The following is a 23,771-nucleotide window of genomic DNA, read 5'->3' on the forward strand; positions in this document are numbered from 1 at the left end:
AAATAATGATACCAAACAAGGTAAGGTAAATAGTTTTTATGGTGAAAATATAAGGGTAAATTCAAAATTAGACCAAAACGGCCATTTAGACCCAAGACTCCAAATTAAGGAAGAAAAAGCCAAACATTTTGTCCAAAGTAAATGTTAAATTATTCTCCCTTAATACAACATGGGACACCTGTTCAACCTGATCCTGAAGCTGTGGGAGGCTTCCTGTGTGGTACCGGTGCCTAAGACCACACATTCAAAGGACCTCAGACTCTACAGGCATGTAGCTCTGACTTCACTTCTGATGATGACCTACGAGGGAGTCCTCAACCATCAACACCACGTGGTGAGGTCTACGTTAGATCCACTGCAGTTTGCCTACCAGCCGACGTTGCCATCGCCTAACTCCTGCACTGAGCTCTGACCCACCTGGAGAAGCCTGGAAGCACTGCGAGGATCATGTTCTTTGATTTCATGCCATCCAGTCAATACTTATGAGGGACAAGCTGGAGGCTCACTGGTCACTCACAAGGCCGTGTCTCTGACAGTCTGGTCAGCAGCACGGGGGCCCCACAGGGAGTGTGCTGGCGCTGTTCTTCTTGCACTGCAAACTTCTCCATCAACTCCCCAGGCAGCCATCTTAAGACGTTCTCTGATGACTTTGCTAGTCGGTCTCATCACAAGTGAGGACGTCTCTCAATAAATACAAACATAAAACTCAGGATTTTGCAGACTACTGTAATTTTAAATGACATCCCTGTTTACATTTTTTTTACTTCTTGTAAATAGTCTATTATACTTATGTAATTTTTTTTTACAACCTTCATGTTCAGTTGCACATTTCTTTGGATAATGACATTTTTAACAACTGCAGTTAATTTCTTCTTATGCTTTTTCTATGGTTTGCCTTTGTTAGTTTGGTGTTGGTCATTTGTCTCGTTACTAAATATATGAAAGTACATTTTATAGATTAATAATAAATGAATCCTTTTATTAAAGGAGCAGTTTCAGGTGAGTTTTCACTTAGACTTAAGCGACATGTCCTTGTCTTTTATGGAAATGAGTCACAATGGAGAGAAATTCTTAAAACTGATGATTTTTCAGTGCATAATGGCTGAAGGTCAACAGAAATAAAAACAATTCACATCAGATTTAAAGATAATTTAATAATTACATTTGAGATTGATTTTTTTCTTTTCCAATATATTTTAGTGAAGTGAAATAGCTTGAACCAATATCAGTTTTGAAATTGGGCTTAAACCCGCAAAATGTCTTAAAAGCACAATATAAAAAAAAAATATTTGTTTATAAACTGGTGGGAGTGCAATAAAACAAAAAGAACAAATAAAACAGAAGTTAAATGCTATGTTTAATTTAATGACTTGTTTTTTTCCCTATAGCATCACAATTTGATGTGGTCCCTTAAAGATAAATAACTTACAGGAACATTCAGTTGTGCAGGAAAATACAGACAGTAGTAGCTGTAAAGACTATGCTGGAGTAAAAACTAGGAAAGGATCATTTCCCTTGGTCACCAAAAACTCAAAGCATGAAATATGTCGACACACAGCCATTGTTTTAAGAGTTTTCCCAATGCACGCAAAGCACATTCCTTACGTTACTAATAAAAATGTTAGCATAAATTAAGAGAAATCTATAAGAGTTTATACATTCTTAAGACAGATTGTTACACCTGGAGAAACAAACTGCAGATGGCTAGTTCAGGAAAATAAAACACTAGTGGTGCCTAACGCAGTTCTTCACAGTAAGTTTTCTATGTGCTTCACTAAAATCTATTGACTCTACTACCACGGTCATAAGGTGCATGCCTTGCTTAGACAATAAGTAACCTGAATCGAGAATACCTGTCTGCTTTTACTGATGCTAAAAGCAGTAAGTTAGTGACGTTTAGCTGCGTTAATACCTCATCTTTGGACGGAAAGAAAACTGCATTCCTTCATATTTTTTCACATTAAAAGCAATGTGGAAATCAGTACCATGGATTCCCTTTGTTTGTTTTTTTTCTAGTTAAAGCAGTTCAGAAGTACATGTACAGATGTAATCAGAAAGATGACTACATAAAAGGAAAACACATTTTCAAAACCATCCCTTCACTAGAACTCCACAATACAACAAAATCACTGGTTGTGCCCATTCTAGGTCTTTTTTTTACATGTGCCTGCAGCTAAAAAAGCTCAGTTTTTAACTCTCCATGGAGTCCAGGAACTCATTCTCAATAATGTCCTCCAGTCTGCTCAGAACAATGTGCGAACTGGCTGCAGGGTATTCGGCTATGGGGAAGTGGGCAGCAGGCTGGCCGGAGGGGGGAGGGGCCTGGAAGGAGCAGCAAAGGGTGCGAAGGAAAGGCAGCAGCTGGGTGATGGAGGACAGGGAGCTCTGAGTGAGGAGGGGAAACTCCAAGTTATCCGTGGAGGACTCCTCAGTCAGCCCGTTCAGTGCCTGAAAAAACAGGACACAGAGAGATTTGTGTCATTTCAAACCTCGAATGAATTATTATTATTAATTAATTAATTAATAATATAAAACAAAAAAAAAATCATCCTAAAAATATGTGTCATGCACATTCTGTCTCTCTGAGTCACTACTTTGTAGAACCACATTTTCATGCATTTACAGATGAAAGTCTTGCTTCTAAACTCAAGCTTAGTCTCACTGGATTAAGTGAAGCTGCCAACAGCAAGTCTTGCCACAGATTCTCATTTGGATTTAGATCTGTACTTTGACTAATCAAAGTAGATTGATTGGTCAAAGTATACTGTAGCTCTGGATGCTGTAGCTCTGGATGTATGTCTGGGTTGTTGTGTTGTTGGGAGGTGAACTTCCACTCGAATTCTAACCTTCAACAGGTTTTCTTCTAGGATTTCTTTTTATTTAGCTCCATTTATCCCACCATTAATTCCAAGTAGCTTCCATAAAAAAAATAAAAAATCCCTGTGTTCCAGTTTGGTTGTGTTTGCTGTGTCCCATATAAAGTTAATGTCAAACTTTTGAAGAAACCTCTTATGGATTTCTTTCAGCAGAGGTTTTGTATTTGCCATTCTCCCATAAGGAACAGATTTGTGAAATTCTCAACTAGTTATTGGCGTGTTGATAGATTTCCCCAGATGAGTTGTGGATCTCTCCAGTACTCTTTATGTTGGTCTTTAAAATAAAACTAATTGAAGTTTGTGGAAGTAACCAGACCTAAAAATCTTATGCTGAGACATCATTTGACTACAGACGACTCTCCATAGTCAGATGCTTAATTTACTGTAGTCTCCACTTTATTTACACAAATGTTTTGGGAATAAGATCCAATCAGGTGCTAATGAAAGAGCAGCTCTGTAACTCACCCCATAGCGTTCCTGTATCCCTTCCAGCACTCTGACAACGTGTGGCGTGCATTCCCGTTCAAATTCAATCAGCGCATTTTCTGGACCACTGTAGCGGCTCACGTCCACCTCCGGGACAAATGCCCAACGATACCTGCAGGAAAATCAATTAGATGCTTTCGAAACCAATATCTTTACTAAACGTATCGCTGATGTTACAATGAAAGCATGTTTTCCAGTTCCCTACATCTGAAAGAGGGGCATCTTCTCTGGAGGAAAGGCCAAGGAAGTGTCCAGAAACTTGCAGGCTGACAGGTACATGTCCAACTCTGCATTGGAGAAGTTTACTGGTCCATTTCTGTCAAGTACCCCACGCACCACTTTGGTCAGCCTAAGTTGGAAACAAAGACTCAGGACTTATAAAATGAAAGCTTTAGTGCATTTGTGAAACATAGGTAATGATAAAAAAAAAACTCACTTTGAGACGTCTTTCTCTGGCTGCAGAGATTTCTCTAAACGTGCAAATATCCGTATCTAAAAAAACGAGTTAAAGACAACATCTTCGTACAACCACGATTCTTTAGATCATACATGGCCCTCTCAGGAAGGAAACTTACAAGTTCTGTGACCATTATAGGCCAGAGCGACGTCAGGTGCTGGGATGAGATCCGCAGCAGGAGAACTCGGAACATGAGGAACATCTGGGCTGAGACCGCAGGGCTTGAGTTCATTCTTAAAGTCTCTGTGAGGCGTTCTGAAAGGAACCAGTTGATTTTTAACTTGGCTTTATTTGATTCTAGTTTGAACGCAAGTACATAAACCTACACTGATATCTAAAACAAAAGAAGCCCACCTTGTATAAGTGGAAGGTAGAGGTGGTACTGGTCGAGTTCGCCGCTGAACATTGCAAATGCCTGCCGTTTCAGCAGCATGGGTTTCTGGTCGGCACTGGTGAACAACTTCAGGGAGCTGCTCTGCATGGCTGTTGTGCAAATAAATACAGAGACAAGATAAATACAAAGAGTTTCAATTTGTTTCTTGCATCAAGTAAGAAATTACAAACCCACAAGAATATTGATTTTCTTTCTTTATCAATTCAATTCAATGTTAGCGGTTTGGACAACTGCCCACCATATTTCTGAGGACAAAAATATTTTCTCAATTTCAGAAAGTCTCTCAATGGTACTCACCCATCAGGTCCTTAAACATGGTCTTCTCATGAGTCAGTAGATGGTCAATAATTGATGTCCAACTATGAAATAATAAATTAGCAGATTTAGAACTGCAGACATAATAGACAATTGGAATTAAATGTGAAAATCTGAAGTATTCACATCACTTCAGAAAAACTCTACGTATTAACGAATCTGCTATATATGGCTTGCCAGCTGTAGTTTTAAAACAGCGTCACTTTAACAAGACTGATGGGTGGAGCTCATTCAACTTCCACATCATGACTGTCCGAGTTTTTCAGGACTTAAAAATGTCCATACAGCCATTTTTATCATTTGTGCTTCCACCATATGCTCACACTCACCTGTGTGCACAGGAGGCATCCATGGTGAAGAACAGGGGGTCCATGAAGAGCTCAAACACCTCCTTCTTCCAGGCCCGTTTGGTGCAGGCGTACCCACTCAGGCTACTCAGCAGCTGGGCGCCTGCTGCAAAGCTGGGCATGTTGTAGGCACTACAGGACAGGAGCCCGACATAAAGGAGTCAGGTGACCCCAGTGACAGTGAGGCTGCAGGCATCAACGTGATTCACCATCAGTTTTTTTTTTTACCTGTGGTTCTTGAGGTAGGGGAAAACGTAATACAGGAGACGTGAGATAAGGGGAACGGCTTTTTCCTTCTCGTCGCTACGGTAGACCATGTCCAGAAGGGGCGCCAAGATCTAGAAGAGGAGAAAAAGACAGCAATATGCTTTAATAGCACGGAGTGAAATGCAAAGCCATAGTCCAATTTGCCTAAAATATAAATAGATAATCCTATGTACATAAAACCCCACCTCTGCAAGCAATGTGAGGGCCTGCACACTGTACACCGAAGGAGCGGAGGACGACACCATGGCATTAGCCTGAGTTACTGACTCTGGATGAAAAAGAAAGGAAAAATCAACACACACACACCTAACACACACACACACCTAAGCTGCTACAACCTCAGTTACAAATCCCCGGAAAACTGCAAACAGGCAAAACAAAGCCTGGATTCTCATACCTCAATTTAACAGCTTACTTCACCTTATGATTGCATTCAACTGGTTTTTCTATTTTTAATGTAACCTTAATATGAAGCACATATTATATAAAGCTTCAGTCAAACGTTAACATGCACATATCATTGACATAAATGTTTTACAAACTTTGGGCTTTTAATAATTTCTATCTTAGTCTAGCTTAGTCCTTGGAGAATAAAGCCTGGGTAACACTTTATTTGACGGGATGTGCATAAGACTGACATGACACTGTAATAAACATGACATAACACCTGCCATGAACATGAAGGAGTCTTTATGAATGTCTATGACTGGTGTCATGAAGTGTCATTCGGTAAATAATGACACTTTTAAAGCAAAGTTGCTTTAAAAGTTGCATTGAAAGTCTATTAAAAGTGCCAAGTTTGCATTAAAGGGTCATTATTTACAAAATAATACAAAGTTGGTACTTTGAATGGACTTTCAATGCAACTTTTAAAGCAACTTTGCATTAAAAGTGTCATTATTTGTCAGTCACAAACACATTCATAAAGACTCCTTTATGACACCTTTATGTTCATGACAGGTATTGCGAAATGTTTATGACAGTGTCACACCCCATCAAATAAAGTGTTACTAAAACCGGTTTGACCAGAAAGCATTTGGTTTGCTCATGTGAGCAGTTTCACTCAAACTTGTAGGCGTCCATTTTGTAGAAGGAGCTTCTTTCTTGATCTCTCAATCCATGTTGGTGCAAAACTGGCTTTACCGTGGACAGAGACACTAATGTCCCGCCCGCTTCCAGTTTATAACGGACTTAAGCCTGGGTAGCTTTTTAAGGTTTTTCTTAACCTTCTACCCAATTTTGTTTCATCTGGGGATTACAGTTTGTGTCTGATCGTGAAAAGTTGAATGCGAGTTCCAACAACATGTTCACATCCAGCGGCGAAGCAAGTATTTACTGACCTACGTCACACAAGACCAACCACATCCTGTCATATACTGCCCCATAATTTTGTAATAATAGGCCTCTTTTAAATTAAAATCTTAACAGCTATATCAAGTTCATCAGTGGTTCCAGAGATCTTTTTGACAATCAAGTAAATTTTTGAATATCTAAGTGTAACAATTTGGGTCTTCTTCCAGGATTGGAAAAAGTGCTCTCAAAATCAAATAACCTGCTTGCACTCATAATAATATTATGTTTGAAGCATAAAAAAATTACCACAGTGTTCCCCGTCCACCTCTGTGTCATCCAGTTCTTCAGCTTCTACGCAAACCTGTGGCTGAACTTTGACCTCAAGGCTTCGGCTGAGCCAGCTGGTCTGCTCCAGAGACGAGCCTGCGATCCCACCCACCGTCTCCAGGATCCGCTGAGTCACCTCCTGCTCAAAAGTTTAATCAACAAAGCATCTTACCTTCATCTGCCTGTGATCTAAGCAGAGCACTAGCTGCTTGCAGGTCTATGAAAATAACTAAGACTGTTGGATCTTACCTGCAGATCTTTAGAGTCTTTCTTACTGTCCAGGTTTGGGAGGCGGTTGACAAAATCATTTAGGATTCTGAAAGATAAAAATTCAGACTCGAGATCATTCATGAATTACTGCAAAACCTCCAAAGGGTAGATGAAATTCAAAAATGTAGTGTGAATAGAAGAGAACTGACCCCAGCAGGAGGAAATGTCCAGGTGGCGCCAGGTTGAGCTGAACAGACTCCCTCAACAGGCTGAGGAGAGGAGCAACGTTTTCCTGCAGAGCCGCAGCTGAAATGCTACAAAAAAAAAAATCAACAGATTATTGTAAAAATGAGCCAAAAGAGAAGAAAATTTGTTTTTTTGATACCAAGATTCATCTTCACCTCTGGACATAGGCATAGCTGAACTGCAGCATGGGAATATCGACCAGCGTTGCCTTCTGGTGGGGAGAAATCAGAACCTTTAAGTTGAAAATCAACCACGGTAAAAGTCTTTAAAATCTGCTTATGTACCTGTTCCCCTTTGATCTGATGTGGTCTCTTCACAACCTCTTTGACCAAGTGGAGGACAGTTTCTATATTTAAGGTGTGAAGCGATTTTATAAGCTCCACGATGACCAGACGAGCCTCACTGGCCACTGGTAAAACCTAAAAGAAACCCAGAAAGTCAGAGTACTGAACGCAAGACTTTAGTTTTCCACAAAGTTAGGGTCTTACTTTGTTTTTGTGTCTCCTTTTGCTCTTCCTGTTGCTCCACACTACTCCTACTGAAGCCATCAGCTGAATCCCATAATGTCCAGTTAGGGGGAGTAGAAACTGCAGGATCCGCTGACGCAAGATCTAATTAAATACACATTTAAAAAAATTTATTAAATTCACATTGTGTTCTAGAATTAAAATGTTATGAAGTTATAGAGTCAGAAAACAGACGATGCACAAGAATCTCAACAATGTGCGTTTGCCCACCTTGGAGCTTTTGAAATACACAGAGGTAGAAGCATGTTTGCTGCTGTGGCCGGAGTCAGACGCACGTCTCTGAAACTCCTCCCTCATGACAACGCCCCATAGCAACGCCATGCTGCTGAGCATTTGCGGCAGCGCCTCCAGCACGGCGTTGCGCGCGTTACGGACATCCACGGGATCACAAGCCACCAGAGACTGACCAGAGAGGGGACAAAGTACAAGAATTCAATATTAAATGATCATAGATCACACAGCAGGTAGATATGTTGACGCAAGCGTGCCATACCTTTTTGTTGTCAAGGAAACAATAATGTGTGATGGTGGTCAGGCCTTCAAGCAGAGTTAAAGGGTAGTCCGGAGCGATGTTCTCCTTCCTGCCGGTAACGCTGACAAAAAATAAAATGAATAAAATATTTCAGAGGAAATTCAAGCAAAAACAAAAATTCTGTAGAGCAACTGTTTTAGTCTAAATGTTAAAATATATTGTACATGAACTTTAAGAATCATTGGGATATGTTCTAATTTATTCCCTTAATTTGTTTTTAAACAAATTCAGATTTTACAAACAAAACACACATTTCGACCGAAAGAGTTCCAAAATAACATAGTTTATGAATGTTTTATTATAAAAATGACCACATATATAATAGAATTATGAATTATTGTTTCACTCAAAGAGAAATTTAAGCTCAACAATCTAAATTGGAAGTTTTTACAATAAATCAGAAATCAGAAACCATAATTAGTGGAAGTAATTCCCCAGCGCTTTCATGTGTCTGTGTCGTCATGACGTCTTCACCGCTCTCCATGATGGTTACCACCTCGGCCACTAAAACCAGCAGTGCAGTGAGCCTCCATCCAGTCGGCCAGGTATATCTAAGCTTACCGACCTTCCAAATTTTGCATCAAAGCAGCCTTTTTGATATTGCACACACTGATATTGCTATGACAACTAAACAATGAGATATTCAGCGTTTTTAACACTTTTAATTTGCACATCAGTCATAGAAACAGGCTTGTACGTTTAAGCTACCTGTGGTTCGCCTTCCCTCCCTCGTGTTCGTGGAGCTTCACCAGATCGTCCATGTTCCTGCAGATCTGACTGATGAGCGGCGACACGATGATCCCTAAGGAGCGCCCCAGGTACGGCAGAGAGGAGCACAGCAGCGACACCCAGTGGGGGTGCATGGCGTAGCCGTACTGAGGCTGCAGGGCTCTTGCTGCCGCGGAAACAAACATCCCCTGCGCTGTGATGGGGTGGCTCTGGACATACTGCGCTGCTTTGATGGACTGCTGGAAGAGCACAGCGGTCTGCCACTCCCGGGCCAGAGGGGTGGAGGCCGGTGAGGATTCACGAGGGTCTCCAGGCTGGCCGCTCACTGCAGATGCGACCCCTCCCGGCCACACATGGTACTCCAGCACTATCAGAGCCTGGAGCAACTTTAGTAGCTCTATTTGTAAGGGGCACTGCTCCTGTCCTCCTCCCACACCCAGATTCACCAAACTCTCCTCCGATAGGCCTCCTGCCTCATCCAGCAGTTCGGCTCCTTTGGATGCTCCCTTGTCCGCCGCCTTCTGGCTGACGTACATGGAGGCAGACAGTGAGAGCAGGGCATACTGCTGCACTTTACAGCAGGTCAGGAGTTTGTGGATGGATTCCAGAGTGGCTTTGCTGCACTCCTGTCCTCGTACTGTGAAGCAGAGCTGGTTCACGATCCGAGTGAGCACCGTCACGCTCTTCACCTGGACCTCCATGTTGCCCTGCAGGTCCAGGGGAGTCAGGCTCAGGTAGGATGGGTAGTGAGAGCGCAGGATTTGCAGGCAGAGCGACACAAGCAGTTCAACAAGCAGCGACGGGGGTCCAGAGGGGGAGGAAGTGGGAGACAGCAGGCAGCCGTAAAAGCACCTTCCGTCCTGAGCCTGCTGGTGGCGCTGCAGGAGGTTGGAGACCAGGTTTAAGTGAGCAGCAGAGCTGGTGTCCAGCGAGGTGCAGCACAGGGCGTCCACTAGGTGGCACTCGGGGCTGCTGCGCAGCAGGCTGTCGAGCAGCGCCAGGCCCTGGAGGAGACGGCGCCAGCCGCCCGCCGCCGCCGGGTACAGCAGAACATGGCGGAACAGAGAGTCGATGGCTTCTCTTTTCTCTCGCTCCTGCTTCAACAGGCGAGACCTGGCCATGGCCTCCAGCTCAAAATCCTCCTCCTCTTCGCTCGACAGCGAATCGGACGCCTGCGTGTGCTCGGACTCCACCCTCCGCAGGCCGTTCACCAAACCCCCCTCCTCGACACTGCTGGGCGGAGCAGAACCGGAACTGGAGTTGTCCGTGGAAACTTGGGCGCCGCTGGTGTCTGCCGACTCAGTGTGTTCACTCTCAGCCTCCTCCTCTTCCTCCTCTTTGACCTCATCTTCCTCTGTCCCCTCACTCTCGCTCCTTGACGCGGGAAAAGCCTCTTCGGATTTTTCCGGCTGCGGCCCACTTTCCAACTCGGCCCACAGAGCTTCTCGGTCCACAACATCCAGGCTGCTTAATGTTGTCACATCAGACGCCACCATGTCTGCCGGTGTCCGAGAGGTTTTAATCAAACTCCTTCTGCTGTTTAACAGCTTCAGGTTACCTTGAAAACAACAAGCATATCAAGTTAATGACACACACATTCAATCGAGAGAAACTCTTCCAAGGCAGAGATGAATTTGCGTACCGGCCGTGAGATTCTGTTTAACGCTCTGGATGGAGCAGCGCTGGGTGGATGGGTGAAGGAGCAGCAGCAGAATGGGCTCCAGGATTCGGATCACATCGTTCAGGGACAGAGCTCTGACCAGCCAGCACTGAGCGGCCGCACTTATTGAGCCATCAGCCGAGGTCAGGCTGTCCACTACAACACACAAAGACCTGAAACACCACAGAGGATTTGAGAGCGAAGAAATTATTGACAGCGACATTTTTCAGATTTAATCAAGTTGTTTGGATTTTATGCAATACACCAAAAACAGTCAGAACTGAATGGTGAAGTCGAAGAAAAATTAGGTGTGATTTTCTAAATTATATACAAATGCAAAAGAAAAATGCTGCATGCTTATTCAGTCATCCTCGGTTGAGTCACCATTATTTTTAAAGCTTTGTACACAACAGAGGCTCAGTGAGATAAGGTTGAAAGTGACATTATGCCTTTATGCAAGGCACAAAACCCCAAGTTGTCTGCTGAAGTATACTTTATAGCCTAACCTTGCTGTAAACTTCTCCACAACCTGACCCGTCTTCTGTCTCTGTCTTTAGATGCTGGTTCTGTTCCATAATGTTCTCTAACTATCCTCCCATATATTTAAAGAATATCTGTGTATGTGGAGAGGCAAACTCTACCAATCAGGTAGATAGATAAATACACACAAATGGATTGGATTGGTAACATGCCAATATGTCAGATATGTGCAGATTAGGCAGTAATGAACTGTTTGTCGTGGCTGCTTGACTTTTGTTCCCATCTGTTGTTTTATTCTACTTAAGTGTTTTTATTTTAAAACTCAAAACCTTCTAAGAATTATTATTTTTTAATTTAGTGTACTTATTGAATTTTTTGCTTTATGAACAAAATCCGGGTGAACTGACCGGTCAAAGGATCGACTCAGAGACATGGTCCTGTTGCACTGAGTCTCCCGGGTCAGGTGCCACAGCACGGTGAAGCGGTGCAGAGCTTCCAGACGGATCGCCTGGGAAGCAAAAAACACACAAACTTTCAGTTTTTCTGATCATATTTACAACTCTTCTTCTGTTAGTTCTGACTTTCCATTCGGCCATCAATTATATTCAGAGGACAGTGGAAAAAAAACAACAACTGTGTGAACCTTGTCTTTGTGCAGCAGTGCCTGGCAGATGATGTCCTCACAGATGGAAGCTGAGGGAGCCAAACAATGCAGCCTGTAAAACAGATCCACACAGGAAACGTGCTGCTCTCTCTGCTCGGTGTCCAGTTGACTCCACAGGACCCGGGATAACCTCTGGGTTACAGCAAACACACACCTTAATTAGGGCCTTCTGCAAACAGTCACACCAATAGTTCCCCTTTTGACAATCTGACCTGAAAGAAGTCTGTGTTTTCCTCTATGGCTCGGTGCAGAACTGGGTAGATGGGCGGCACGCTGACCATCTGCAGCCGCCCACTCAGAGGGTTGTTGTCAGAGCTCTGGTAGCGCCTGTGCTTGTCCTCAATGACCAGTGCTAAAGACTGGGAGTGGTTGATGAGCTCCAGCAGTGAGGCCACGGCGGTGTGCTGAATGTTGTAATCCCTGGACATGCAGCACAGAATCATCAGGGACCTCAACCACACCGGGAGGCCGTCCACGTCACTGCCTGAAATAAGTAGGAAGAAAAACAACAGCAATATTTCATCACTTATTTATGGGTCAAAGCATTTTGAAACAGTGTTGATTTACAATAATTTTCAAAAGTATTCATACTGCCTAATGTTTTCCACATTTCCACATTCCACACACAAAGTGGTGCATTACTGAGAGGTAGAACAAAGGGACAAAGGATTTTCAATATTTTTGTTGGTGATGGCATTATCATTATATGAGAACAACAATGAACACGATGGGTAGAGCTATGACGGGATGGTTTAAAGCCATTTTATATATAAAAAACAAAAAACTGGGCAAAATACAAATGCCTGCAGCACTTTTCAGGTTGATTTTGCAAAGATTTTTGAAGCCTTGTATTTATTTTTACCTTTTACTTCATAACTAAGCACTACTTTGTGTAGATTTGATCTGAAAATATCAAGTAAATGCATTGAAATGTTTGATTTTAACACCACCTAATGCAAAATAAAAACAAAACAAAAACACTCAAGGCATATACATAATTTTGTCAGGCAGTGCCTCTGTTCACATGCTGACCTGAGTCTCCAAACATGTCTGTGTACAGTGCTAGCATCTCCTCCTCGCTCAGGTACACAGGAAAGGTGGTGCTCTCCAGCAACAGGTGGCAGGTGGCGACAAAGGTCTGTCGACAGGCCTCAGAGATCTCAGCTTTTCCTCGGGGCATGTAACCAGCTGCCCAGTCCAAACACAGTGTGGAGCCACGCTCCTTTTTCTTTTCTGTTGGCGATGCCGAGGGCTGAGTGTCAGGCGAGACGCTGGCTTTGCGTTTGTTTGGAGTAAACAGCTCAGACAGTTTGTGTTTAATTTCACGTCTCCTTAACAGAGACTTCTGATCCCCAGAGTTGGTACTTTGGTCACGCTGAGGCTCTGGATCCGGACCTGTAACGTCCTCCACCTGCACCAACAGGTATCTGAAATCAAAGTGGAAGAGTAAAAATGTTTAGATGACTTGCATAGATTTTATCAAGCATCTTCATCTGGCTCTGAAGTTTACCTTGTGGTTATGAAGGCCAGGATATCCTGCAGACTCTGTGTCATGGCTTCTACACTCCCTCCCCTTCTCCAAACTCCATCGCCGGTTTTGCAGGTTCCGTTTCGCTCGGCCTCTGTGGGCATTCCCAGCTGCAGGTGCTGCTCTGAGGGGGAAGCGCTGACGCCCAGTCCGCTGTCTTCTGACCTCAGAGTTGAGTAAACCCCATTTGCAGGCTCGGCTTCACCTCCTTGATCCTGCCTTTCCCGCTCATCTTCCTGATGTCCATTAATGCTTCCATTTTTCTCCCCCTCATTCTGTACATCCTTGATAAGAAATTCTTTATAAGCTTTTAAAACACCCTAGATTGGCGCTTACTTACTAAAAAAAAAAAAAAAAAATCCTCACCTTTGTGGTTTCATCCTCTGGTGAAGCCGACTCCCTTTCCTCTGTGTTTGCTCCTGCATCAACATCCATGTAAGATACAGGCATCTGGATCTTACTCAGGACCTTGAAGCACACTCGCAGTCCCTGTGTGATGTCATCAAGTGAAATTGAGTCCATGTGACGGTGCAGGCTCTGCAGCATGATGCCCAGCATGTCGGGAAGGAACAGTGACTGGATGTCGGCATAGAGCTCCTGTGAGAAAACACAAACATGGTGCAGCATGAGAAGCTTCCACGAACGTTAAATAGTCAGATGATCAGTATTTATGGGTAAAAAATAAAGAAATATTAAACAAAGAGGAGGCAAATGACTGAGAAATGCTTTTAATTTTGTCTGAATTTGGAAATGTATTTATTTAGCTACTCTTGAAAATGTGTATTAATTACCAGAGGAAGAACATCCAGAAGGAAAATGATGAGGTTGGACATTTCCGTGACCGAGGGAGTCGTCTGACCGTAGTCCTGCTCCGGAGGATCATCTTTTTCACTTTAACAAAAACACAAAACTGGGATTTATTTCTCTGTACATTAAAGGCTGAAAACACAAGCTGACACACATGCTCAATCTCATTTTATGCTTTAGTTAACACACAATTCCTATCAAAATACAAATGTAAAATTCTAAATATTATTAGAAATGTAATCTTTCGCATTGAAAAATGTGTCTTGATATTGTTATTGTGATATTTCAGTCAAATCTCTGCATACAAGGCGCACTGGAAAACGCAGGCTGAAACTGACAGAATAGGATTTCAGATAAACCGAGTCAGATCACAATAGGTTCTGAACAAATTCAGATCAATGTGTCAATAAGAGAAACTTAAATTCATACTGTGCATAAATACATTAAAACATTACCACCTCTTTGTTTAACTTTAAAACAGAACAAAAAAAAAAAAAGAAAATACAATGAAGAGCTAAGAATTTATAAATATTTTGTTATGGTGCAACTCAAACACTTGTTTCTCCAAACACAGCATTTCTTAGACACTGTCCACATACTTGACTTTTAATCTGTCTGAACGATTGGTCTGACTTGACTTTTGCCTCGAGACAACATGTGTTGTGAATTTGAGCTATACAAACATGCTCCCTAACTGAAACTGAATTGAAAATATAAATGTTTATATGTATTTTTTTGTTTACAGTGAAGGAATTCTGATTGCAAAGAAAGATTTAGTGTGACTGACAAACCTGAGAGATGTGCAGAAGCGCTGAGTCATGTACTCCCAAAGATATTCGCTGTTCAGGGAGCTCACAAGCATGTTCACTGTCTTTATGATATCTGACGCATTCTTGTTCTCTTTTACTTTACTGTTAAATGAAGACAGGAAAGAAAATCTCTTTTCATAATCATGCTACAAAAACTATAATTTCATTCTTAAAAGGAAGCATGTTAATTTCATTGCTCATTTTTCTCACCAAGCCAGCTGGTTGGCTGAGCTTCCCGACTTTGGGGTGTTTTCCTCTCCAATCATCTCCAGACAGTAGCGCTGGAAAGCTCGGACCACCTCCAAAAACACGCAGCTCAAGACAGCTGGACCTGAGCACAAAAAAAAAGCCATGTCAGCGAAACAGGTTGGAAACCATTTAACATAATAAGGCGCTTCTGCTCGGCTCCGTACCTATCTCGGGTTTATCGAGCAGACTGATGATGATGCGAAAGGGTCTGAGGTACGAGATGACGCTTTCTGGGTCGCTGTCCACCTCCTTCTGTTTGAGGATGTCAATCAGAGCCTGAAAACAGAAACCACAATAAATCTACTGATGTATTCTGGTTTATTTTATTTAATATTTTTGTACTGTAAAATAGTTCTGAACAAATGAGATCAGGAGAAACAATTGTTAAGGGTTCATCTAGATAATATACTTTGAAATATTGTACCTGATCATGGAAAACAATATTTAAATGTTGCTGTTTTTAAAATACGTTTAACACAACATGTGCTTTGAAATTAGTTTTGGTCAACTTAGGATAGAGAATTCATTCGTTTTTCCTTTACCAGTCATACATTTAGCCTTACAAAAGTCAGGAGCCTTGGTCTTACATTACATCTTATATGTCTACCAAATAAATCAAACCTTCACAAGATAATCTTTTGAGTAAGTGTTGAAGTAGAATGCGGTGTGCTCCTCCACGGTGGTGGAGAGCGTGGGATGTGGCGCCACCATCCCTCCTTTAATGTCGGTGCCTGAAGAAACAAACACAGGAATACAAACGTCAATGAGAACAAATAAAATATTTTCCTTTGCCAAACAGCAATCCGATTCATTACTAATTTATATCCTTAGCTTGCGGACCTAGGAGCCAGGCGTAGAGACGTCTGTTGAGGGACATGTCTCTCCTGAGCAGAGTGAGTAAAGCTGCCGACGTCACAGTGATCATGTCTTCAGCACTCAGAGCCACACTGGGCTCTGCTGGGTCCTAAACCAACAACATACAGAGTTAGCTGGGGAGCAGTAAAGGATTTCTGGAGGTATAATTATCATTTTCATTGGAAAAGACCCAGACATATGTTGACATCTGTGGCTTTTATTAAAAGCATATCCATAATACATAAAGAGAACTGAGTATGCTACTTGATTCAGCAGGATTCAAGAAGAAGATATTAGAATCAGTTCCTCTAGGTCAGAGGCCATGATGCTCAACCTTGAGTGTTGGAAAAAACATGTAGAAACACCACTCTGGGTTCCCATAGTGAGGAGCTGTTTTTAACTCATTACTTCATACGTGAAGTTACTTTAATTTGCTTTAATTCAACAAACCCAATTTAGCTACTAATAAATGTACATTTAGGTTTAGGGTAAACAGTGTGACAGCAAATGTTTTAAAGGATTTTTAAAATAGAGAACAACTGAAAATTCATCCTGGAAATGAAACCATGGATGGATGAAGAGTCACCCAGGTGCTAAAGGTGAAGTGTTCCTGATTAACTTATCCGTAGACAGGAAGAGCACCTCTATAAAGGCTAACAGATGTAAATCAATAAAATGGCAGAAGTACTTCCCTATTAAGATAAAACCAATGAACAGAAACAAAACATTTCTCTGAATGAAGGTATATTTGTAACACATACACACATAGGAACAAAGGAGATTCACTTTGGTGACCAACATTTTTACCTACCAGACATGTTGCAAAGGGGAAAAAGTAGAGGAGGACTTCAAGCATGTTCCTCTGCACCAACACATTTGAATCTTGCAGAGAAAGACAGACTGACTTTATCTGGAAAAGCACAGAGAAACATAAAACTTAAACCGGGACTGTCAGGGAATCAAACATCCACTGAAAGAGGACAAACGTGGACACTCACCACTGCGTGATGGCCGTAGCCCAACATGTAGATCTGCTGACTTAGCGGGACCATGCGATCAAAATGTGTGACCACAAAGACTGAAGCGGGCAGCCGCACCATCGGGGTGACCAGCATGCTTCCCCACAGGGCTCCGTAGAAAACCTGCTGACCCACCAACAGCGACAGCTTGACCAGCAGAGCATCAGTCCTGAACAGAGGCAGAGACCGTAAACAACAGAATGTGACTATATTACTACTAAAAAGGATGAATGCAATTCTGAGGGATTTCCATAATTCAGGAACTAAAGCAGTGTAGAAGATGCATAGTTTAGTTTCTATAAGCCTAATTTTTCTCTTATCTTTCTATATGAGTACAGGTAGCACAAAATATCAAAATCAATGCAACTTTATCATGCTTTATCATTAGGAATCATTTCTTTAAGAAATTAAGAGGAAGTTTGTGTTGCATTCAGTGAATAACCCTTTGTGGTATAAAGATGATTTTAGATTGTGAAACTGGTATGTCCATTGCCTTGAATAGAAGGGTTTCCGTTTCTACTGGCCTCTAACAGAAGCATCAGGGGTCAGTCTCCGCCTTAAGCAGAAATAATCTTGACTTCTTATTCAGTAGTGTTGGTAGGATGGGCAGATGGAATTTATTTGTTTGATCCATTTTTTTAATTTTAGAGGGGAAAAAAATTAAAAAGTGTTCTTATGGACCTGTCGTAGACCTCCAGTCCTTCTTCCAGACCAGGTAAGAGTCCAGTTATGAAAGCTTGCAGACTGGGAAGCAAAGCTCTCTGCAGTGGGAGATAGTAACGCTCATACAGCGTCAGCAGAACAGGCTTAACTGCCATGGCTGCATGACCCAGCAGCGGGAACAACCCGGAACTGAAAAAACAAAAAAAAAAACAAAATGCATGAAATAAGTCAGAGTAAGCGCGGTTCATAGCAAGGCCTTGATTCTTCTTGCTGAAGATAATTTTATCCGGTTCTGTTACCTGTAAATAAACAGATCCTTGGCCAGCCATTTTGTGCCAATGATTTTGAAGATGACCTCGTATGTCTCCAGAGCCTTGAGGTGAACACCGCTGGGCAGAGCCGGGTGCAGGCACTGGGCTAGACGCTTCCCTATGATCAGCCTTTTGGGCAAGAGCGAATAGCGAAGGTTACTCTGCAGGGCCTGGGGAAAAAAAAGAAACCGTAAAAACAGAGTACAAATTTCACCAAAAACTCCACAATGAGTCAGAAATATACACGTAACAAATTTTTGACTTAATGTAAGTTTTATTTAAAAGGGTGAACATCTCTTTTCCTTGTGTGTGTGTTTTTTTTTAGCTTGAACACACAGGGACACTCCAAAGTCAATATTTGGTGAACAAGGAAAAGAAAAAGAAAAAAAAAACATAAGGACACCTTTATTCTTCATAAGAAATCATACAAAGACTTATAAACAAAAAGAGGATGTGACAACACAAAAGCAAACCTCATTCATGACCTCACAGAACTGAAACAGATCTAAGCAAAACACCAAAGAGGAACCAAAACCTTCTGAGTTAGTGCAACAAAATGGATCCATTAAAATTCAGAGTAAAGGATCCACGTGTGCCATACTGCACCTTATTGAGCTTTCCCAGGGACGAGATGAGATCCGCCCACTCACTGGACGACTCAAAGTTTCGCAGCGCCTTCTCAATGACCGCCGCGTAGTTACGGTATCGGTAGTCATTCTGCAGCTCGAGCTCCTCGGGATCCATGTTGCACCGGTTTGATCACACCATGTTCTTAGAATACATCTGAGGGCAGATAAGGCAGGAGACAGAAAGTCAGCGACATAACCCGCCTGTCTGAAACCTGCCTGATTGCCCTCTGTCTGCAAGGCCTGTTTAATACAAATAAAATTAGCTAATTAGCTCTGAGGCAGCGGACATAAAGGCACGTATTCATGACCGGTTGCTGGATGGCGGACTGACCCGTCAGTCAGTCCCAGGATAAAGGAATTCTAATATAAACTGAGAGGCAAACATTCAGAAAAATACTTGCCAGGCAAAAAACAAGACCAGACTTTTTCATTTGCATGCCCGGCATCTTTCAGTCTTCCTCATATTTTAAAGGAAATACTTACATATTCAGCTGAGAACTGTGGCATATTTACAGGCTGCACAACCACAACAATACCTCTAAATTACAACAAGAAGCTCATTGATGATGTACTGAAATCTCCAACTAGTCGTTCTCTGTGGGCTGATTAGTATTAGTATCTACATCCACATAAACAATGCAGCATATAAGCTTAACTGTGCATTTAAGGAGTGTATTTTATTAGGGATCAGGGTGGTAGGATTAAAGAGACACAGACATCTGGAGTCCGAAGGCTTTACAGCTGAGAGGAAGAACAGCACATGGTCAGGATAAAGCTGAGCAGAACGGTAATGAAGTGCTGAGTAACCAAATCATAATCAATGACAAATATCTGATTAACACAACAGTTATTTACATGTAAAAATAATGCAACACTTTCTCTCTCAGATATGAGACTTGCTTGGCTGCTGGTCATTTTTTGTAATAATGTTTTACAGTTTTTATCTTTCTTAAATCATGTTTGAATACTACAGAATCACAATACCGATTTTTTACACCAGATATCGTATTGTGAGAATGTTATAACAACCCCTGACTTTACAGGGGTCTTTAGCCTGTAATATTTCTTAAGAGTCAATGCCCACAAACAAGAATCATAACCACAATCAAAAGAAAGGGTGTGTAATAAGAAAATAATATACAGTTACATGAAATTATATATAGCCTGAGATTGAATTAGAATAATGCAACACCTAAAGTCTGGGGTGAATCTTAACCTCATCTAAAGATCCATGCTCTGTGTGGAGAAACGTTGCCTTATGTCAAAAGGACACTTTGACATCAGTATAGCTGTCCTCTATGACACCCAAGAGGTTTTCCACTATTGCTTAGGTAAGAAGTAAGTCAATAAAACAAAAACAAACTGGCAATGACATTAAATGCATAGGTAATGAACATTATACTCAAGCAGAGACATTTAAAATGTGAAAATGTGAACTGGAGTGAATCTGGGGTTTGTGAATGACATATTTATGGCAAATCAGCAGCAACTTATTTAAGTGTGTATATTAACAATCCCATTTGAGTGTGTTAATATACAAGGGGTCAATCTAAAGACGAAGCTCAATGTTTGGGGCTTGTAAAAGTGGATGCAAGCTTAGAAAACTGTCTATTCCACTTTGGTTAGTTTAGCTTTCCACCTCTTGTGTTAGGTTGACCTTTCTATTACATGTGAAGGTCTGTCATTGCTTCAAAGAAAAGAGCAAACAGATAATGTAAGTGATTAGGCGTATCTTCCAACTGACACAATCTGGTATTCAGGCACTTCATGTTTCTATGTTTTACTCAACAGTTTCAGATACACAAAAGTGCTTGACGTAAGAGCAGAGATGTGAATAATCCCTTACTTGTCGTCACATAGTTTTGATCACAATGCTTCTAGTTTTTATTCTTCAGAAAATGAGCAGCACACATGGGGAAAATGCTTATTCACAGGTGACAGCTTGATAAGCAAATGGTTTTAGCCTTAGCGGAACAAGATGTACATTCTCACTTCCCTTACTGGATGTAACAGCAGAACTGACTTGAAACCAGTCCCTTCTACGTTACATTGTACAAATATTGATATTAAAGCCCAGTGTGTTTTGTTAAGATTTACTGTGACAGAGCAGAACAAAGTATTACATGGCAGTGAAGTAGAAAAAGGATATATGGCTTTCAGTTTTTGTTTGCTTGTTTTTACACAGACGAAAACTTGGAAAATTATGGCGCATATTTATATTCACCCTTCTAATACTCACAAGTGACATCGAGTCCAATCAATTGCTTTCAGAAGTTACCTAATTAACAAACAGAGTGTGTCTTATGTAATTTCAGAATGCATGAGCTGAGAGGACATTATTAAAGGAACAGAAATATGAAGACTATGAATTCACCAGACTAGTCATAGAGATCTTTGTGAAGAAGAAGAAGTAAGGAAGTCAGGTTTTTAAGAAATTAGGTCAGGATTTGTACATTCCACAGAATCTGTTTGATACTTCATCTAGAAACAGTACAACTACAAACCTATCAACACTCAGCTGTCCACCTAAACTGGCTGGAGAGCAGAATTCATAGAACTAGCCAGCAGGAACTACAGTGATCCACAGCTCAAGAGGGATAACCTGATGGATGGGAAAAAAATTATGCATTCTATAAAATGCAGGTGAGTGAAAGAAAGCCATTATTAACAGAAAGCCCAAGGAAGTCCGATTAGCAAATCACTAAAAGTCATGTAGGGGAAACAGCAAACATATGAAGATGATACTAAAATAGTACTTCATTGCCTACACGCATAAAACTAGCAATGCATATCATTTAACACACCACCAAAATGGCAAAAAAATGGTGCTAGAACTATAATGCAGTGAGAATGGAGCTACACACAGGGTAATTCTGAAAGACATCATGTCAGAAGACAGGAAACTGGGATGGAGGCTAAGCATAACCCCTGAACTTGCAAAAAGTACAGATGAGAACATTTTCACCCTCTAGATGTTTGCAGCAAAAAGTGGCACCACAACAACATCAACTCAAGGGGGCTAAAAAAAAGTGACTACTACAATTTTCAGATTTTTTTCTCGTATTTAAAATGATATCCTTTTCCTACCGCTGCACAACTGTATACTGCTTGTCCTGTCACATAACATCTCAACATTGTTTACATGTGGCTGTAAAGTGGGGAAAAAATGTGAAATGAGAATAAGATAAGATAAGATTTATTGTCATTGTCATCAACAGATTACAACGAGATTGAGATTTGCTCGACTCGAGTTAAGATGCAGGTTATGTGTATATTCATAATATACAAAGATAAAGAAATAAATAGTACAAAATGAGAAATAAATAGACATCAGAAGATGGTTGCAGCGCCTGGAGGTGTCGCAACAGAATTTACATTTTTAACAAAGTGGTGTCAAGAGCAGAAGTTCTTATGCCTTTGAATTTAGTGCCATGATTGCCATCGTGTATACTTGTGCAAGGTGCTGTTGATGCAGGTGTGAGGCATTGGACTGTGTGCTTTGAGGGTGGACACCGAGCAGCCGTGTCACCTGACTGACACCACCACTACAGCAGGCTTAAAGTGCTGGCGGATGCAGCCAAATAACAGCTGGCCAGAGAGTACTGTACCATCAATGAAGGATGCTATTATGTAACATTTCACAAGCACTGAGCAAAGACTAGGAAGAGATTAGTAGTCAAATTCTTTTTGCATAGAGCTAGCTTGTGCTACTGATTAAAGTTGGGAAGGCACACTGAATGTAAGCCAGTTTCTTTGTTTCTGAAAAAAAAAAAAAAGAAATGGCAGCTTTCTAGCTACAACACACGCTGCTTACTGCTAACAGCCAGCGCCGTAAACAAACGCAGGAGCAATCAGGTGCATCATGACTCACCGACAACTGAGAGAAAAACCACAGGAGGCTTTAGAGCAGGACCGGAAATCTCGTTTCTGACGGACTCATCCTCCAAACCCAACTCCCCGCTCAAAGAGGATTGTTATCTGTGGGGTTAACCATCCGTGGAGAACCAAGTCATAGCCGGGCGGTGATCCTCCAACTGTTCAGCTGATCCTGAACCGACCGCGGCCCGCACTGCTCCCTCTTTCACACTGACAACTGGGGGTGACGTAAGAATATTATGATCAACAAAGTAACTATTTATGCTCTAGCTTCTATTGTAAACCAAATATTCATATTTTACAGTACATAACATAGCAAAACAAAACCAACTGGAATTACTGCGGCTTTAAAAACAGAAGCAGAAATAGGTTATCACAAACCTGCCACCCCTCCAACGTTGGTATGTTCCAGGATGTGCCATGTTGACAAACCGCTCACCTAATCGTCAGAAATTTCGTCATAAAATTTTACACAGCAGTGTGCAACAACATATTAAGAGTATACATCTATCATAAATGATTTTAAAATGGGTTCCTGTATATTTATGTAAGTTTATAATTTTACACAACAATTAAAAAAATACATTTCTAAATGTTTGTTCACACAGTGTTGTTTTTTGACAAAAGTCTTTTCTTTGTCTATGGAAATTTATTTGTCTTTCTGGATTATTGATTCTATATGCTCCTGATTTTTATGTCTCCTCCTTCTCATCAAAAAACTGTTTCCTCAGTCCTCGTCATCTTTATTATCTATGCATTTCTGTATGTCTTTCCCAGAGGTAGTAAGTGTGTATTTACTTGAGAAGCTTTTTGAAACAAATGTACTTATATGAGTAGTTTTGCTAAACCATACTTTTTATTCCTTTATTTCTACTTAATTACTAATAATTTTAAGTCCCACTCTTGAGTACATTTTTTGGTGACTCTAAAACACTTGTATAGGTACTTTGCTGAATGTAAAACAAGGATCTTTAAACAAACATAAAATGACTAACCAGCATACAACTACACAATTTATGGTAAAGTGAGACTTATTTTTTCCCCCAAACTTTATTTATTGTTCTAATATTGTGTTTTGAGCCTGTAATGTCACTTAGACTGTCAAATTAATATATTGCCACTGGCAGAACTTTACACTGTTCTAATGTGTATGGCAGCTTATTAATACCAGTAGCTTTATGTTGTGAAAAAATTTGACTTGAAAACATGTGTGCA

At 41.2% G+C, this 23,771-nt stretch overlaps 1 protein-coding gene across 2 annotated transcripts; it reads right to left on the reverse strand.

The window, feature by feature from the left end:
* Positions 1–1,340: 1,340 nt before the first annotated feature.
* Positions 1,341–22,751, reverse strand: dopey2 (dopey family member 2). Of its 2 annotated transcripts, none has more exons than XM_014468892.2 (38): positions 22,552–22,751; positions 18,658–18,834; positions 18,040–18,221; positions 17,759–17,929; positions 17,057–17,246; positions 16,870–16,968; positions 16,044–16,167; positions 15,825–15,934; positions 15,368–15,479; positions 15,165–15,285; positions 14,937–15,056; positions 14,130–14,229; positions 13,705–13,935; positions 13,321–13,622; positions 12,843–13,237; positions 12,023–12,294; positions 11,790–11,942; positions 11,554–11,654; positions 10,649–10,839; positions 8,986–10,564; positions 8,239–8,338; positions 7,956–8,147; positions 7,707–7,829; positions 7,503–7,637; positions 7,374–7,429; positions 7,182–7,286; positions 7,012–7,078; positions 6,742–6,901; positions 5,328–5,410; positions 5,104–5,213; positions 4,858–5,007; positions 4,511–4,572; positions 4,174–4,302; positions 3,938–4,074; positions 3,799–3,854; positions 3,568–3,711; positions 3,342–3,474; positions 1,341–2,448 (listed from the first exon to the last, which is right to left on the reverse strand). In XM_014468892.2, the coding sequence occupies exons 2-38, from the start codon at positions 18,793–18,795 to the stop codon at positions 2,191–2,193; spliced, it is 6,891 nt and encodes a 2,296-aa protein (XP_014324378.1). In that variant the 5' UTR covers positions 18,796–18,834; positions 22,552–22,751; the 3' UTR covers positions 1,341–2,190. The 2 variants fall into 2 exon arrangements, with proteins under 2 accessions (XP_014324378.1, XP_023192627.1); XM_023336859.1 differs by having other exon boundaries at positions 6,742–6,904.
* Between the last annotated feature and the right edge of the window lie 1,020 nt (positions 22,752–23,771).

Source organism: Xiphophorus maculatus, chromosome 7 (genome assembly GCF_002775205.1).
Source record: "Xiphophorus maculatus strain JP 163 A chromosome 7, X_maculatus-5.0-male, whole genome shotgun sequence".
NCBI lineage: Eukaryota > Metazoa > Chordata > Actinopteri > Cyprinodontiformes > Poeciliidae > Xiphophorus > Xiphophorus maculatus.